At 42.1% G+C, this 18946-nt stretch overlaps 1 protein-coding gene across 1 annotated transcript in view; it reads right to left on the bottom strand.

Annotated features, from left to right (window-relative positions):
* Positions 1-665: 665 nt before the first annotated feature.
* Positions 666-18946, bottom strand: part of ELP2 (elongator acetyltransferase complex subunit 2) — a 44238-nt gene continuing 25957 nt past the window's right edge. Inside the window, 7 exon segments of the mRNA XM_081206254.1 lie at positions 666-2364; positions 2366-2509; positions 5559-5672; positions 6669-6811; positions 9359-9480; positions 12594-12786; positions 13763-13835. Of these exon segments, the coding sequence (XP_081062380.1) occupies positions 2325-2364; positions 2366-2509; positions 5559-5672; positions 6669-6811; positions 9359-9480; positions 12594-12786; positions 13763-13835 (829 nt within the window). The 3' untranslated portion in view covers positions 666-2324.

Here is an 18946-nt window from a genome sequence, read left to right as displayed (position 1 = left end):
CTCAGAACCACGAACTGCCCCAGCTTCCTAAGGATAGATGACCTCATAGCTATGCTTTATAAACATGTGAATATATGATGACTGACACGGTGTCAGACCCATTATTTTATCAAGCCTGGTGCTGTTTAAATCTGACTGACAGAAATTCTTCAGGGTCTCGGGCAGAGGCAAGCTGGTGGTGGTTTACTTCTGAGCTCTCCACTTGAGACCCTTTAACTTAAGATACACAGGAGTGAATTGCTCTATTGCTGAGGTTTCAATTTTTTAAAAAAATAAATCATGTCAATTTCTTTTTACAGAAGCAATATAGGAACGACTTTGTTAAGGAGATGTGTTGGTTAAATTTTCAGCAATGCATTAGAAGCTCTCCAAAGAGGCTTTAAGGTTTGCTTAAGCATAAAGGACAGAATGAGATATCAATCTCTGCTACAATTGCTATGCCACTGCTGCCAGCTTGATATCTGATCCACTTATAAGAAGGGTTTCTAAAATGACTGGGCTCACTTTCCTGGGGGAAAAGAAGATTGCACTGGTTTTAACAATTAGTCTGAGAGTTTTTTAGTTGGCCGTGTGTGATTTAGAGAAAAATTGACCCAGCACAGGCTATTTATGGAAAGACATCTAAAACCTTTCCCTCTCTGATTTCAGCACCACACAGGCAAGAGTCAACAAAAAGGCCAATGCCTTAATTTATTTTATCATAGGTAAGCTGCATTTTGCTTCCATGATGGAGCTTAAGGTGGTATACATAAGGTGATCCCCCATCTGAACATTATCCATTAGATAGTGAAATGGTTGAAAATGAAGAAACTGTGCAGGTTACACTAACGGTAAAGGTAAAGGTACCCCTGACCATTAGGTCCAGTCGTGGACGACTCTGGGGTTGCGGCGCTCATCTCGCTCTATAGGCCGAGGGAACCGGCGTTTGTCCGAAGACAGCTTCTGGGTCATGTGGCCAGCATGACTAAACTGCTTCTGGGAAACCAGAGCAGCGCACAGAAACACCGTTTACCTTCCCTATTTATCTACTTGCACTTTGACGTGCTTTCGAACTGCTAGGTGGGCAGGAGCTGGGACTGAGCACACTAGTCCTATTCATTTTCCTCACACGATTGTGCACCACCACACAAAGACTTTCAGTAGTTGAAAAAGTTACCCACTTTTAACAAAGAATCAGACAAATATTGCAAAATAATGAATACAGTAGTACCTCAGCTTACAAACACTTTGGGTTACAGATTCCACTAACCTGGAAGTAGTACCTTGGGTTAAGAACTTTACCTCAGGATGAGAACAGAAATTACACAGCGGTGGCAGCGGGAGGCCCCATTAGCTAAAGTGGTACCTCAGGTTAAGAACGGACCTCCGGAAGGAATTAAGTTCGTAACCAGAGGTACCACTGTACTATACTCTCAGAAAAAACTAAATTTAATGGAACTGGAATCACACAAGTTCCGTGGCACAATAAATCTGATCTCAAGCCACCGCGTTTAACACGCATTATACGTAACAGAGAAGGAAAGTTACAAAGAATTTCAAAAGGTCATCTAAATCAGGGGCCCAGAACCTTTTTCATTCTGAGGGCCACATTCCATTCTGGGGGCCGCACGCCTGTGGAGGACAAGGAGAAAGGCTGTGAAGTGGACAGAGCAATTAATGTGAATTTTACCTTTGTCCAATAGTCCAGTTGACAGGCATTCTCACACCCCTCTTTCTATCCTTAACCTAAGGAAACAAGAGGCATTATCAGAGTTCAGAGACACATTCCAGCTAGGCAAAAACAACCAAGGAAAGTGCAGAGTGGGACAAGCAGGGAATGTGGCTGGGAAGGGCCATGGGAGAGTACTAAGAGTCAAATAGTGAGGTGCAGAGGGCAAAATGCAGCCCCTGAGCCTGACATTTTCCATCCCGACCAAAATGATTTAAAAACAAAAACCCTGCATTGGTTGAGGCTCAGGCACATTTAGAGACAAAACTTCGTTGAGGCCCAGGCTAGAACCACAAATGAAAATGATGTTGAACACAATGGGGGGTGGGGAATAGGCAATTTTAAACAGGAATGTAATTTCCGAGAAGGTAAAGAAGTGAGTCCGTTCTGCCCCAGCCACTTCTGTTCTAGGGAGATGGTTATCTCAAGGAAAACACTAGCGAAGGACAGCAATGTACTCGTGGAAAATAACCTTTTCGTGAGGGAAGGCCAATAGTAAACACATGTTTTTATACAAACCGCTTTAATAATTAAGCTCCAGGTAGACACATAGTTTTCAGAAAAAGAAGTGCTTTTAAAAAAAAGAAGTTCAGAAAACAGGTACTATTCACATATTTCATGAAGTGTAGTCGAAAGTAAATTGCTTAAAGACTGTCTCTGTTAATGCTGAATATCTTGACAGAATAGTCGGCCCCGCAGCTCGCCAGCTGCAGCCACCTGCTGCTCTCCGCTGTCCCTTGCCCAGCGCGGCCCACGCACTTTCTCCAACACAGCTGCTTGACAACAAGAGTGTGGCTTTGGCTGCAAAAAGACAGAAGCTATTAGGGGGGAAGGAAACCCAATTCATCTCTCACAACCACAAAATGTCAAACTCAGCTGGACTTTGTCAATTCCAAACGTCAGCATTTAGCTAATTAGTGCACTCCTTTTCAGCGCTGCCAGCTTGGGGGGGGGGGACTAAACTTGTCACTGCCTGTAGATATTAAAGATGCTGGAGCTATTCTGAGTTCAAGTGGCATTTCTCTGCTTCATCCCATAAATAATTCAAACAGAAATACACCTATTTCCGCTGTAATTTCAGGTCAAACGTTGCCCTTAGCCATGCAAGCTTCTTAACAGAAAGTTCCAAAACACATCACTTAGAAAGTTTAAAGAGAAGCAAGGGTCAGAGAGTACAGGAGCTCAAGGGAAAAGATGCCAAACCATGGGTTGATAGTCAGGGGTGCCTTCGCAAGCCCATGGGTTCACTCCCTCCAGCCTCGTTTCACAAATTACCTTCTTACACTTTTAGGGTGTGGATTCCCCCCCCCCCATTAATTTTCACTTCTAGTTTTCACTAATCATAGTTTACCATGACATCCGCATTGGCAACCTGTCGTTAACTCCTTATTTCCAAACCAAAGTTTATAAACAAACTATGGGTTCACATTATGAGTTCTGGGCAAGACGCTAACCAATAGGCTACCAATATGGTTATCTCAGCAAATTATTATTAACAAAAATCAGGACGGGATGATGCAATTGACCCATAAGTTTGTAGGGGCAATCCTAACCACTGAACTATGATTAGCCGCCGCATCGAAAGGCAAAATCCAGGTGCGCAAACAACTGCAATCAGAAGCACGTGTGGAAAATGTTAATTGCCCAACTAATATTCACATTTCCCAATGCTTTTTGAACTATAGACATGTTCTTCCTCAGAGTAAACAACTCAAATAAAAGCAAATATTAGCTCCAATTCAATCTCCTTCTGTTGGCACCAGAGCAGGTAAACTTGTTCAAGAATTAAGTAGCTACTGCTGACAATTTGCAACACTGAACTCTTAATAAATGTAAAGACTGTTTGGTGAAACAAACAAGACATACAGAAGTCAAGGTATGCCAACGGAACTGTGTAAAGTCTTATCTAGCTACTGTGCTGGCAATAGATGTCCCAGAGGGCTCTGGACTGTGTGAGAGATGTTATGTGGAGCCGGGCAAACCATCTGAAGGGCGAACAGATGCTGCTGGTACACTAGTAAGCCCTTTGGGCCAATCTAGATAAATGGAAAAGTTAATGGCATAGTGAGAGATTCAAACATTCATGGTCTCATGGGGCTTTAACAAGCCAGATCCCAAAAGGCACAGAACTTGAAATCAGCATGGATGTGCCTCCTCTATTCATTGTTCATGCAGTAGTGATACTATAATTCTTATTAAGTATTGCATTATTTTATTTTAAAAAATTATTGTCTGCAAATTGCTTTGAGCACAAATGTGGCAGATTATGTATTATATAAATAAAACTGACTCCAACTATATATTCCTCCCTCCCATCAGATTCCAGCTTTTAAAAATTCACCCTTTATGCATTTCTACATGTCCCATTGAGGTCTTTAAAGTTCAGCTTGCACATGCAAGCACATCAAGTTCTTTGCATCTGATTTGGAAAGGCTTAACCCACTAGGCATATAGCTGCAAACAATTGTAGTAACTGATTCCAGAGCTAAACTGAGTTTTGGTTCCATCTTTTACCTAAGGCTTAGTTGTATCTGAATTGAAATTCAGGTTGCTAGTTCCAAACATGGGTATAATTTTTTTAAAGGGGTGATATGGGGATACATGCACAACAAGAATGGCAAGTGAATTCTATATATGGGCTAAAGCTTCTAATATAAGAGCTACAGTAAGAGACCGGGGCTACAAACCAGGGAGTCCTTGGTTCACAGCTACTTGCCTCCTACCACTCAAATCTGTAATATCGTCAGAATGATGACCCATTTTACAAGGTTACTGAAAGGATTACAACCAGATAATGTAATGTGCAGTGCTCTGAAAGTGCTATATAAAGGCCAAGTATTGCTAGCACACTGCCCCCTTCCAGGGCTGAGAAACGAAATAGGCAGAACAGAGGACATTTGCTGCTATAATTCTGCAACCGACCATGATGATAACAGTGCAGTGAAAGAAGGAGGGAAGGATATTTTTTTCATGCACTACACAGAAGAATTCCACCTGTGCTGTACTGTCTTCCCTCTCACTATAGGAAAATGAACGGAGTGCAAGGATGTACAGGGGAAGCTGATCTCTAGGATCAGCTATGAGTCAAAAAGCATGGACCAGGAATTGCATATGTAACACAGTGACCAAGACCATTGTGATAGTGTATGGCCAGGGTATGGCCTGAATCTAAGCAGATCTGGTTCTGGCCGCAGGACTTGAGGGATGACTGCCTGGGAACTGCAGTGAAAGGCAGGATATATTGATAATAATGATAAAAACATCGCAGGGACCTTTAGCCTTTCACACAGAGAATTTGGTATCATATGACATTCATCTGAAGCTGCTAACAAACCTTTACTGGGCTGAACCAGAATCAAATCAGAACAAGTTTAAGAACCACAGAAATGGTTTGACTCGTTTAATGGCACTCCCAAGAGCAACAGGGTCTGGAAGAGCTCTTGTGCAACACTTTCTGAAATTAAGCAGTTCTTGAAAAAGAAGCAGAGAAAGGACTATAGCAACCATACAAAGACACAAGCATCCACTACATTTTCACCCTGCATCCCCTCCAGTGCACATCTTGCTGCTACGATATCATGGCTCACCACAATTAAAATTCAGCTACTGGCTGGGGGCAAATCTGAAGCAGAGAATTCCCAGCTCACATTTCTAGCAGCTATGCTGCATCAGCTCTATAAATAAGGGTTTCTACAAATGCAGGTCCCTTAAGGCATCATTATAACAGGTGCCAAAGGGGCCTCACAGAACCAGTGCAAGAACCCTCACACAGGCAAATGCTAAGGCATCTGTGAAATAGTGGCTTTCTGTATAGTTGCTTTGAGACACAAGAGGCTTGGGATAGGGTTACCTGTTGTCTGTTTCAGCACATTTGGTCCAGTCCGAAAGTGGCAGCCTCTTGTCGCTTGGTTTCCACTTATACAAGTGAATCTTCCCACTTTCTGTGCCTATTGCAACGATATAGCTATAGAAAAAGGACAGTTCTGTCAGTAATTAAAGCTCATTACCCAGTCAGCAAGCTTGTTTTCTCCTGCTCCAGAGCGTAAGGCCCGAACCACTGGCTTCAAGTTACAAGAAAGGAGATTCTGACTAAACATCAGGAAGAACTTTCTACCAGGAAGAGCGGTTCCACAACGGAATGGTCTCCCTCACCAGACTGTGGACTCTCCTTCCTCGGAGGTTTTTAAGCACAGCTTGGATGGCCATCTGTCAGGGATGCTTTAGTTGTGATTCCTGAATTGCAGGCGGTTGGGCTAGATGACCCTCAGGATTCCTTCCAACTCTCTGAAAGCTGATAATCCCAGCTCAACCACCACATATTGGACATCACATCTAAACTGCACATAAAGGTAAAGGGTCCCCTGACCATTAAGTCCAGTCGTGGCCGACTCTGGGGTTGCGGCGCTCATCTCACTTTATTGGCCGAGGGAGCCGGCATACAGCTTTCGGGTCATGTGGCCAGTGTGACTAAGCCACTTCTGGTGAACCAGAGCAGCACACGGAAATGCCATTTACCTTCCCGCCGGAGCGGTACCTATTGATCTACTTGCACTTTGACGTGCTTTCGAACTGCTAGGTTGGCAGGATCAGGGACCAAGCAACGGGAGCTCACCCCGTCGTGGGGATTCGAACCGCCGACCTTCTGATCAGCAAGTCCTAAGGCTCTGTGGTTTAACCCACAGCGCCACATACAAGCAATTTTTAAGCCTTCCCCCATTTTAAGACTTGTTAATCGAGCCTGTGGATATTACAACGTACATCCTATGTAGAGCAACACCTAGAAGGGGTAGAGGCAGGTAGAACAAGTGACTGTCTGAATAAGAGATAGAAATACAACAAGGCGAATTAAACACAGTCCACAAAAGCCACTAGTAGTGGCTCTGTTTCAGGGAATCAACTGCCACGAACGTTCGGCTTCTGAGCACATGGCTTCTTCTTCAAGGACTCAAGGGCAACATACCTCCCATCAGGAGCAAGCAGATAACTAGCACTAAGGGCCGTGACAGAGTCCCCAACATCCAGGACTGGCGAACAAGGCTGGATCTCACCCGGGTCGTTTTCTTTATTCTCCTCTGCTGAACAACATTCGCCCCAAATAACAACCTATTTCAAGTGAAAGTAGAGTATCAGCCAATGAGACAGTGAGGACTACACACTTGGATCAGGTGGGAGTTTCCACCCCTGCAGTGCTTCTTCCCAATGCTGCGAGAAACTAACTGTTCTCCATGCATGGAAAATGTTTGGGGATGAATTTAGTACGTGAAAGTCCTGTTTTTCTCCCCACCTCTTCCCTTGTTTGGGGTCCAGGTTTGTTGCGAGCCCTCCAAAGAAAAAGACCTATATATGCTATTGAAAAACTGTTAGCCACCCTGAGTTCATGGGAAACAGAAGGCTATAAACCCATATAAATAATAAAACTAACCATAAAGGCAAATCTCTCTCTCTCTCTCTCTCTCTCTCTCTCTCTGTGTGTGTGTGTGTGTGTGACACACAGAACACTACTCTGTGCAGGAGAAGTGATTTCACTCTTCTTCCTGCTAGGCCTAGGCCCATCCTTGAGGTCCAATGACCTCAGAGATTGGCTACTGCAGTTTCAGAAGTGTTCAAAGGCAGAGCTTGTGCTGGTCAAATGTAAAACTGATCACTGTCTTAAAGCTGCAGCAGTCCAGTAAGAAATAATCATATGTTGACTTTTTTGCCATACTGAAAAGTGAAGTGTGGGGGAGCTTCTGGGGGAATCTGAAGTTAGGAGAAAGAAGAAGGCACTCCCAACTTTGCTCACAGCAATTCTGAAATGTTTACAGGGATGATTAAAAATTATAATCCAAGGCAAGTGTTGATGTACTTTATGGAAATTAGTTTTACAGCAGAGGCTTAGGCTCTGGGAAAGCCACTGCTGGTTAGCAAACAGTGTACAAAACACATAGTAAGTTCTACTGCTGTACAAAAAACATTTAGAAGCATGGATTAACTGATAAGGATTATCTGGAAAACCTTCTTTGCCGGGCTGCTCGCCACCAGCAAATAAAGGATATTGCAAAAAAAGAGAAAAGAACCTGTATGGGGGCTTAAGAAAGGATAACAACGAAGGCGATGGAAGGTTTTTTTTCCCCATGTGAAGGTGGGAATTTACAAAATAGCTTATTATAGCCACTGGTACATAAATAAGGCAAGATCTAAAGCTCTTGTTCACTTTGTTAGCAGCAAGGCAAAAGCCACTCTAAGCCAGGACTGCAAAACAGAACCTGACAATACGGGAAGAGGCATAAGAAACAGAGTCGTTACCATAAAAAAAATACTTTTTGCACTTTAAAAATTTGATTATAGACAACCACCGCTCACTTTTCATTCCCAACTACCATGAAATCAGAGTATGTGTAACTACAGTTGCTCACATTTATCTTCTGTTATCCTTGCATCTTTCATCCCTGATCTTCCTCTGCTCTCTCTCCACTGACAAACCTTAGACTATAAGCTCCTTATAACAAGGAACAGTGATTTTCTGTCACTTATACTGTGAAAGCTTTATATATACTGATGGCACTGTACTAAATTATCACAGATGACCACCATATGCACAGATATGAAACTAAAATGATTACCAAGTTCTTAGGATCTGGGCAAGACTCTATGCGTGGCTACACTTCTGTAGGAGCATAGAAAACCCACAATATGTGCTATGGAGAACAGAATTGAGCTTCCAAAGAATTTCATCTCTCTTTCTCTCTCCCCCCATTTTATTCCCACAACGACCCTGTGATGTGGGTTAGGTCAAGAGAGAATGACTGGCACAAGGTGAACAAGTGAGATTCAGTGCAGATTTCTTCCTAGGCTCAGTCCAACACTCTAACCACTACTGCACCTGTTCTTATAATAAATTATTTGAAATAAGGTAATTTATGCCAATTTTTCAATTTGCAGAATCCACAGATAGCATAAATTTCTAATTACTTAGCACATAATTTGGAAAGCCTAGGAATACATTTGATTGATTGATTGATTGATTGATTGATTGATTGATTGATTGACTGATTGAAGTACACACTGCCTGAATTCAGGCTTCATCTTTTTCAAAATAAATGCCTTAAGCAGGTTCCTGCCCCATCATAGTACACAGAATATTGCTATAAGAGATTTCCCACTGCATAAAACTATTTCTAAGCTAACATGCAATATCTTGCTTCAGTCCTATGCTCACTAACAATGAGCATGTTAGAATTAACAGCAGCTGGGTAAATAATATTTTGTGCAAAATTCCTCCTCTGCTTTCTAATACACTCAGCATCTTCCATCTGCATTGAATTAGGACTTTCAGTAAAAGATTGTACCTATATATAAAAAAATAGGTAGTCAAGTTCAGTGCCAAACAAATTTACTGAAGGATGGATTTTTAAAGCATATTAATTTTAATGACACATTCCGCATAAACATACAAGAACATGCTCCTTTGGTTCTTGCCCCAAATAGGAGTGAAGTATTGGTTTTCTTTAAACGTTTCTGTACTTTTTAAACAATTACATGGATGGAACACTGCCTTGGACACACTTTTTAAGGAAGATGGTGGGGTATAAATGCTTTTAATAAATAAAAATTGATTTGTGTGAATTAACTCTGTGAAGCTGGGTAAGGAGCAACTGATTATTTACTTACCTTTTTGTCTCTGCTTCCAGTAATGAAATACTTGCTATCAGGGGTCCAGTCGCAGGACCAAATGATGCGAGTGTGCACAGCCGTGCTTTGATTTGTGTAAGCAAAAAGGCTGAAAGCTGGGTCTGGAATGACAAATATGAAACAGAAAAATGTTGTAATTTATTCCTGCAGGCAGACATTGCCCTAGAAAATGGTGGGGTGAAAGTTTAAAAGGAGGGAACAGTAATCTAGAGTACAGATGGCCAACTGATGGCTGACAAACTGCATCCAGACACATACCCCATTCCTACTTCCTGGTGTTCTGAACACTAAAGGCAGCCCTCTGCATAACTGCAGAAGCTTCTGGGGCAACTCAGTTTGCACTGAAAGATCACCTACTACTCGGTGGGCACCTTTAGCGCCCCCCCAACCCACTAAGGAACCCAGAAACGGGCTCCGAAGTGAAGAGGGGGAAGTGGCGCGGTGCTGTGAGTCGATTGCTTTTTCTGCGGAGCGAAGCCGCACAGCCGTTGCCGGAGAGCGCTGCCTTTTTCCTGGGACAATTTGGCATCGAAAATAACTAACCGTGAGTACTGGAACGCTAAATACCTGGATTTTAAACAAGAATTGGCGAAACAAAAGGAACTTGGGCTCTAAAATTTACCCTAATTTGGTACTGAAACGGAAAGGGCTAAACAGGAAGTCACCCTTCCGTTCTCTTGTAGTTATAACAAAGCAAAGACAACGTAAACTAGAGCCTTAAAAATCACTTTTAAAGGATCGTCTCTCATCATTCAAAAGTTGTGGAACCCCCCTTCGGAAGCAGGAGAAGAAGGGGGACGTTTTACTGAGTTGTTTAAACCTGTGGAAATAAAGTTAAAGTAAAGTAATTTTCCACTGTCCTGACCCTGGAGCAGGGTGCCAGATTTGATGATTGAAGCTCATTGACCAGAAACAAATGCTTTGACAGTTAAAAGGAGGGAAATATTGTGATTCCATTGTTTCCTTTTGTCTTTCAAAAGAACAAATATGGACAAAATATCTTAAAGAAGATACTCTGTTGCTATTGTTTCCAAGGAAAAGGACAATCTGAAGTTTTTCCCCCTAGAGGGGAACTATGAAACTGTAACTAAATCCTGGGAACTTGTGGCTGTTTACTGATTACAACTGTGGGAAAGACTTCTGTGACCTTGCAGGACAATGCCTTCAGAAGCACTGTTGGGTGCTTTCTGTAAAATAAGTGCCCTATTGGATCAGTTAAGTCAGAAGATGGACTTTATGATTAATGCGGCCAGAACCTTCGAACAGGTAGTGGGAAATCATATGGAGCCCACCGAGGAACCAAAACAGGAGCGTGCCATGACAGAACCACTGAAAGAAGAGGACCTTGCTGAATCTGGGACTTTTGGCCCAGCAGGAAAATTAGCCTTTGGATCTTATAAATGAACTTGGAAAAAACCAGATTTGGAAAGATAAAGTTTGGATGGAACTGGAAATGGGGGGTTGGACTGACCCCCCTTTGCAGGGATGGTTGGACTTTCCGAGTCTGGTAATGGGCCATCAGAGGTTTGGAGTTGTTGGGACTTTCAATTTTGGAGGGAATTTAAAACATGTTTTTAAACATCACATGGAGCTTAGTCTGGACTGTGAGAAAAGGGCTGATTTGCTGAAAAGGGTCAAAAACACTATTAAGCTGGAGTTCCCACGAGTGAAAGGAAAATATGAAGAAGAGCTGCGAAAGGGACATGGAAAAGATTTAAAGGCCTCGGATATAAGAGCACCAGGTTAATGTGCCAGACTAATGGGACAAAAAAAAAAAAAGACTGACAATCCCGGGACCGGGGGGAGGGGACGCTGGAAGAAGATTGGATTGCTTTTATTTTATTGTATCTTTTTTATATTATTACTATTAGAAATGTTTTATGAATTTTGGGAAAATGTTGAGATGAAATTACTTGGCTCTTGTAAAAATGTTTAAAGAATCTGGCAAAAAGGTGATGGTTATGAGAAGTTGGCAAAAAATATTTAAGTTTTAAGCTCTAAGGTCGTTTTTATAAGACAAGATGATAATAGAGTAAGGTAACGTAATGATAAAATATTATGAATTATGGAAAGGATTTGCTGTGACAATTATTAATTAAGATACAAGAGATGGGAGGAGGAGGAGGTCATGGAAAGAAGGTAACGGAAATTGGAGAATTTAAAAGTGATGGTTTTGTTTTCTCTTTTTCTTTTTGTGTTTTTGTCTTTTTTCTATTTTTTGTGATGTTGTGTTTTTTTCTGTGTAATTTTAAAAATTTTTGTGTTCCAATAAATATCATTTTTAAAAAAATGAAAGACCATCTACTAAGATTGCTCAGTCAAGGAGACGAGACCTTCCCAAGACAAGCTGCTTGGGCAACTACAATGGCTAGTGAGTTTGGGGGTGGAGGGGTGTCTGCCAACATCCACCAGCTGAAAAACTGATCTACTGCATTCAAATAGCCTTCTTTAGGGAAGATTGGACTTCACCAAACACACATAACCTACAAACCGGTTAAAGAAGTGGCAATCATTTCTAAATCCCACAAGATTGTCAGGAACAGCAGTACTCATATTTGGATGGTTCAATAGAACAGAATACATAATATCCACTTTTCCCAGCACATTTACAAGCTTTCTTTAACAGCCAGTGTTAACTCTCCTGGAATGCCATCCCTTTGCATATGGAATACAAAGATACCATTCTGCAGTCAAATGTTACCGGACCATGTATTTACAGGAGAAATGTCCGACAACATTTTATCAAGAGAGTTGCTACTAAAAAAAGAAGACAGGTTGCTATAGCTTTTACAACTGCTCAGCTTCCTGAGCCCTGCTCAGTCCATAATGGTCAGGAGCAGGGAAACTATTTTGCCATTTCATCAGAGTAGGGCATAAACAGACATACTGTACGTTTGTCCAAAAGTTCCTTTTCCACAAGAAACAGGAAGAAGCAAACAAGACAGCTTCCACCACCCTCATTTGGTTAATAGATTGCCATGAATCAGCAGCCTGAAAGTTTCTGCTGCCCAAACGTTCTCTCCCCTGGAAACTGTATGATGAAGGCCAGATTTGTAAATCAAAATATGAAGAATAAGTTTGCAAAAGGAGATGAAGTTTAAGAAGAAACTAAAAGAGAGTTGCAAAATGGATATCTGTGTGTTCATTCGTAACACACCTTAAAAAGCTGCAACGTTAGTTTTCAGCCAGTGACACCAACTGTTAGCTAGCTTACCTGGTTGCATTGAACTGATGTCATTACACTTCCAAAGTGACCACTGCCTGTCTCTTGAAACTGCTAACAAGAATTTATCGTTGGGGGAGAAGGAAATCTGTGTCACTGTCAGGTTGTGGAAAGGTAAGCTCTGTATCTGCTTCCACGTTGTGGTGCTCCACAAAATAATGGCTGCATGTTCTTTTTTAGAAGCCTGCGAAATGGGGTGGGTGGGGGTGGAGGAGAGAGAATAAATACTGAGAATGAACAAAAGCAGCTTTGAAAAAAACAACCATAAGGGCAGATAACCAATTTACAGAGACATTTGCCGGGTAAGATTGTGTTTAGGATGCTTGATGTCATTATTGCAGTGGTTTTATTGTTGCTCCAGTTGGTGTTATTTATCCACTCTTCTTTTGTATTACCGTTTAAATTGCTTTAATGTTTTTCAATGGTCTTATCATGTCGCACCCTGGGACTGCCTGCCAATGAAGGGTGGCCAAAAAGATTCCTAAATAAAGCCAGCATGATGTAGTAGCAAAAAGCGCTGGAGGAAATAATGAGTCTTAACCCATCTTTTTTGGATGAATAAATATTTACTTTGCAAACTGTCCTTCGGCAGGAATCTTTACTTCACTAGATTCTCTCTTTTTGCTTGCATTACGGAAATGCCAGAAACATTGACCACCGCCACAAGTGGCTGACTCCACTACTATTACAATGCAAGAACTGATTGTATTTCTTACAGTCCTTGGCTTCCAGAAGCTCATGTTCTGCATATGTCGGCCCAGGACACCATTCTACAATAAAATGGCCAGGTTTGCCCCGTCCTTCGAAAAACCTATTTTGATTTTGCTGATTAATCAACATGCCCCATGTACAACAAACAGCCTATATGAGGAATCATCCACTAATTTGCATCTGTGGAGTCTCTCCGCACATTAATTTTAAAAGTATGCATTTGATGTAGTTAAGATACTATCTTCATTTTTTTAAAAAAAGAGGAACAGTTCCACGCAATGAGATCACTCTCCCAAAGCAGCTTTCCTGAACACCAGTTGCTGCCACAGGTTTGTGAAACTCTCTAGCTGGTGGGCCTCTGGTCTGATCCGTCAGGATTCTTTCAGGTGACTCAGGCCACCCAGATCACTGTGATTGACATTTTAGAGCCACTTTTTACTTTTTCTTACCTTACATGCTGAGGCAATCACAGTTTTCGCATTATTGCAGGCAACACAAAAAACTTCATAGCCGTGTCCATACCTAAAATGACAAAGACTCCAAGGTAGTAAAAAGGCAAAGATAGCAAAAAATGTCTGGTGGGCCACAGTTTGTTGCAGTATACACACACCCCACTGGCCTGCGAGCGCTCCAATTGGAGAACAGCCTTTACCAAAGGTGTCATGGGCTTTGAAGACACTCAAACTCAGGACGCAAGGGAGAAACGTGCTAGGAGGAAGGCACGCTTGGCAAATCCGCACCGTGATCAGCTCCCGCCCGGAAGCCAATGTCCCCACTGTGGAAGGACGTGTGGATCCAGAATTGGCCTCCACAGTCACTTATGGACTCATTGTTAAAACCGTGTTTATGGAAGACAATCTTACTTGGCTACAAGTGATCGCCAAAGAAAAGAAGAAGACACACACCCCAGTTCCTATTCATTTCCATATAACTTGGCTATTACTGGTATGGAGGTATCAAAGCTCTGCTGTCTTGCACCCAAAGCAACATTGAGCTAGATAAGATTCAATGCGATCTCAAAGCGAAGGCCCTCCTAAAAGCGTTGGTGTTTGATTCAGAGTGTCCCAAAACATATTCTGGGAACACACACACCTTGCAGCCTCTCCGTTCTTCCTCTCTCCTTCCTGTGCGGTTGCATAGCCAAGTAGTGCCTTCATCATCCAGCTGGAAGGAAAAGCCCTTGCGAGAGGGTCGTCTTCCTTTTCTACATGTAAGGATGTCCGGATGATTAGGAAGCAAGGGTGGAGTGCTTTGCATGCTGACGACCACGGGTTCAATCAGCAGCAAGCTCTCCTGTGACAGACTCCCTTCCTGACACCCTGGAGAGCTGCTGCCAAGCAGTGTAGACAATACTGATTTCGATGGACCAATTATTATTATTATTATTATTATTATTATTATTATTATTATTATTTATACCCCGCCTATCTGGCTGGGTCCCCCCAGCCACTCTGGGCGACTTCCAACAAAACACTAAAATATAATAACCTATTAAACATTAAAAGCTTCCCTAAACAGGGCTGCCTTCAGATGTCTTCTAAAAGTCTGGTAGTTATTTTTCTCTTTGACATCTGGTGGGAGGGCGTTCCACAGGACGGGTGCCACTACTGAGAAGGCCCTCTGCCTGGTTCCCTGTAACTTGGCTTCTCGCAGCAAGGGAACCGCCAGAAGGCCCTCGGCGCTGGACATCAGTGTCCGGGCAGAACGATGGAGGTGGAGACGCTCCTTCAGGTATACTGGACCGAGGCCGTTTAGGGCTTTAAAGGTCAGCACCAACACTGACCAACAACCTGACTTGGCAGAAAGCAGGTTCCTGCAGCTCCTATGCAGGAGCTGCTGCTGCCAATTGATCTCTTATTTGGCCTTGGAAGGAGCACAAATGTGATGTTCAACTAAGAAGCCATATGGGTCAGAAAATGGTGGGCTGGGGAAGACGGAGGGGCAGGTAGGCACCAAGCGGAGAACTGGCAGACTTGACTTAGCATCATAGAACAGTAGAGGGCCTTCTCAGTAGTGGTGCCTGCCCTGTGGAACGCCCTCCCAGCAGATGTCAAGGCAATAAGCAACTATTTGACTTTTAAAAGACACCTGAAGGCAGCCCTGTTTAGGGAAGTTTTTAATGTTTAATGCTGCTTTGTGTTTTTAATATTTGGTTGGAAGCCGCCCAGAGTGGCTGGGGAAACCCAGCCAGATGGGCAGGGTATAAATAATAAATTATTATTATTATTCCCTAATCATTTCTTTATAAATCAGCTATTAGTGGCAGGTCACTTGAAGAGGCCTCAGCAACCACATGGGGTCTATGAAGAACCCACAGCAGAATGGTCTGCAATGCCTTGAGTTATCACCTTTATTCACCCTGCAGGAAGACCAGCCCAATAAATGTGAGGTAAAAAAGCAAACACATTTTGCATGAAGCTAGACACTGCAAGTTTTAGTATGTTGCCTGATTATTCCTGTAATTATTTTAAAGTTCAACCGTTCTATTATTGAACTATAAAATGTAATCTTTGCAATGGAACACTTCAGTAGACTCCTATGCACAATTATCTCCTTAAATATTTATCAAAGTTAAAAATTTATTCTGAAATCTAAAGCCGAGGTGACAGTATTTCACACAGAAATGCAACTGCCAATTGGTCTATTTTTAGCAAGCCGGTTCCTGTTTTTCTTGCTGCTATGGCAACATTAAACCTACATTTTCTATTATTTCACATTGCTTCTTTCAAGATTAATACTGCACAAATACAATTGGGAACCGACAATATTTTCTTTATCTCCTGTCAAAATACATTGCTTTCTACAAAAAGGGGGGGAGAGATGCTGTAGAACTCAGTCTTGGAAAAAGTCTTCCCTAGCAGGTTTGAGGAACTTCATCTTATTAATAGGAAATGCCACGGCCTAAATCATACTCTTCATTGGGCCAGTGATCCTTTTTGCATGCCTTTGAACATTTGAACCTAGACTGGGTTCTGATATAACACAAAGCCAAGCAGAGTTTAGCTAAATCAAAACTTATTTTAATGTCTGTACCCAAACTGTGGTTTGTCTAGGGCCAATAAACCACAGCTTGAAGCTGGTTTGTAAAATGTAACATTTGGAAACAGCTGCTTGCTGTTTCGAAGGACCTCACAAGCCACAGTTTGGGCAATTGATCCACCTCAAAGATCTGCTATACTATGGCGATAGTTCTGAACTTATAAAAAGAGCAGATGGGAAACAAAAGTAGGCAAGCAGATCTTGGATCACAGTTTGTTGTTGTACCTCTCAGAGCTCAAACTATGGCATGAATTCTTAATAATGGTTAGCAGAGACTGGCATTTTAACTTCACACCAGATGTGGAGAACCAGTTCCAGCTCGGTAGGCCTGATCCTTTCATTTCCCCATGCCATGGGCCAACTTTGACAGGTGGGAGGGACCGCTACCTGACATTCACCCAACTTCATAAAAGGGCCACAATACCTCAAGGACCGCTTCTTTCCATATGAACCTACCCAGACCCTGAGATCATCTTCCGAGGCCCTCCTTCGTGTGTCTCCTCCTCGAGAGGTTCAGAGGGTGGCATCATGAGAATGGGCCTTCTCTGCAGTGGCTCCCTGTCTGTGGAATGCTCTCACCAGGGAAGTTCGCCTGGTGCCTTCAATATACACCTTTAGGTGCCAGGCAAAAACGTTCCTTTTTAACCAGGCCTTTGGTTGATCCAATTTACATCCTATGCCCTTTTAAAAAAATTGACGGGGGGGGGGGTTTGGGTTGTTTTTATTTTTATTAGGTATTTTGTGGTTTTATATATTGATTTTATTCTGTGAACCGCCCTGAGACCCTTGGGTATAGGGTGGTATATAAATTCAATAATTAAATAACAAAAGCAGCAAAAATAGGTGATTGCCAAAGGGACTTGTTGTAACCTCCAATCAGCTAATCGGAAGTTACAGTGACCTTGAAGGCACTTCCAGCACCTATCAGCTAATGAGTGGTTCCAGGGAGTCCCCTCTGAAGTTCATTTGTAGGAAACATTTGGATACAAACCATTTCCTGCAAACAGGGTATTTTCTTTTCTTACAGAGAACTCCACTTGCCAAAAACAACAACAACAACAACAACAATTGGGAGCTCACTTAATAGCTACAGCCATACCTGAGCTACACCTGCCATCCCATATGCGCTCAGGTGTGAAGGTTTGCGGGGAACAGCCTCATGGGCCAGACGTTCCCTACCATTTTTTGTTATATATTTTTTCTAAATTAATGTAACTTATTTAAATTATATATAAATTATGTTATTTGTGTGATGGAGAGGAGAAGAGCGTACACACACACATCCCTCCACAAACACGAGTCAAGTTTGATGATGAGGTATATAAGAATTGTCCAAGACAAAGCAGCAAGTCCAGAAACAAGCCAGAATTTGAAAATTTGGGTCTAAAGTTCAATGCATTATTCTGTGGATCAGGCTGCCTCCACACTCATAATTATTATAGTAACATTTTTCTATTTAAACATCAGCAAATGGATCGTGAGACATAATCAGCAATTTTCTCAGTACTGAAGATGTTTCATATCTCTAATCAGATGCAAAGTTACATGAATCAAACATTAGATGAAATAAGACTCCAGATATTTGTTATATTGTATTTAATTGATTTTATGGTTGTTTTTAAGTGTAACTCACACTGGGATCACTGCTCTTAAATGGGGCAGTCTTATAAACGGACTAGGCACACACACACACACACACACACACACACACACACACACACAGATAGTATATGTATCTTGATCCAACAAAACATCTGTTTGGTGTGCTCTTTGCTAAAGTACAGCCTTGGTTAGAGAAATAATTCTCTTTCCTTTAAGAAAAACCTATGATGAGCAAACGACTTCACTGGGGATTCACCAAGCTTATTCAATGTGCGCTGCTGCTACCTGTTCCGCTTGCCATTCTCTCAATAATGAGCTTGCAGCCGAATGTAACAATTGCCCTCTCAGAGCACCTTTAGCCAGCTAGCAAAGAGTCTCTCTCCTGAGTTTATGAGAGTTCACTTCGAAAACCTACTAAGATTACTACAGATTTAAAAGTCCTTCCCTTTAAAAAATAAAAATAAAACCTGCTGCTCCCTTTCCTCCAAATACAATGACAGCACTTATGTGCCTTTAAAAGTTATTGATTTACTAAGTGTTTTCGGTTACTTGGTTATTGGTTACCTATTATACTGACCTTCAACAAAAAAATTTGCAGGCAAGGGTGAGGTGCAGTAACAACCACCCTAGTTAGGCTTAGAGAGAGAAAGGAAATTGGTTCTTACTGTGAATTTCTATTTACTGATTGTGTTGAGAGGACAGTCTCTAGATAGGATGACGTCCTCAGGATCTTGAGCAGAGCGACACATCCCATCTACACCCACAACCAAAAATAAATAACTCTCTCTCATTACAAACGGAAAAGAAGTAGTGAACACTGAGTTCATAAAATAGAGGAACTGTCAAAATGTAGATCCCCATGGCAATCTGCCCACCCCAGGGAGAAACAAGAGTGAATGAGGACCCTCCAAATCCCAGCCAACAGTCCCAGACACTGGTGGGGAGTTAAACAGGGTGGACAACAGAGTGGATAACACAAGAGGAATTGTTTT

Source organism: Podarcis bocagei (genome assembly GCF_964188305.1).
Source record: "Podarcis bocagei genome assembly, chromosome: 8".
NCBI lineage: Eukaryota > Metazoa > Chordata > Lepidosauria > Squamata > Lacertidae > Podarcis > Podarcis bocagei.
The sequence above is the reverse complement of the archived record's forward strand: the minus strand, read 5'-3'. Positions and strand labels throughout refer to the sequence as shown.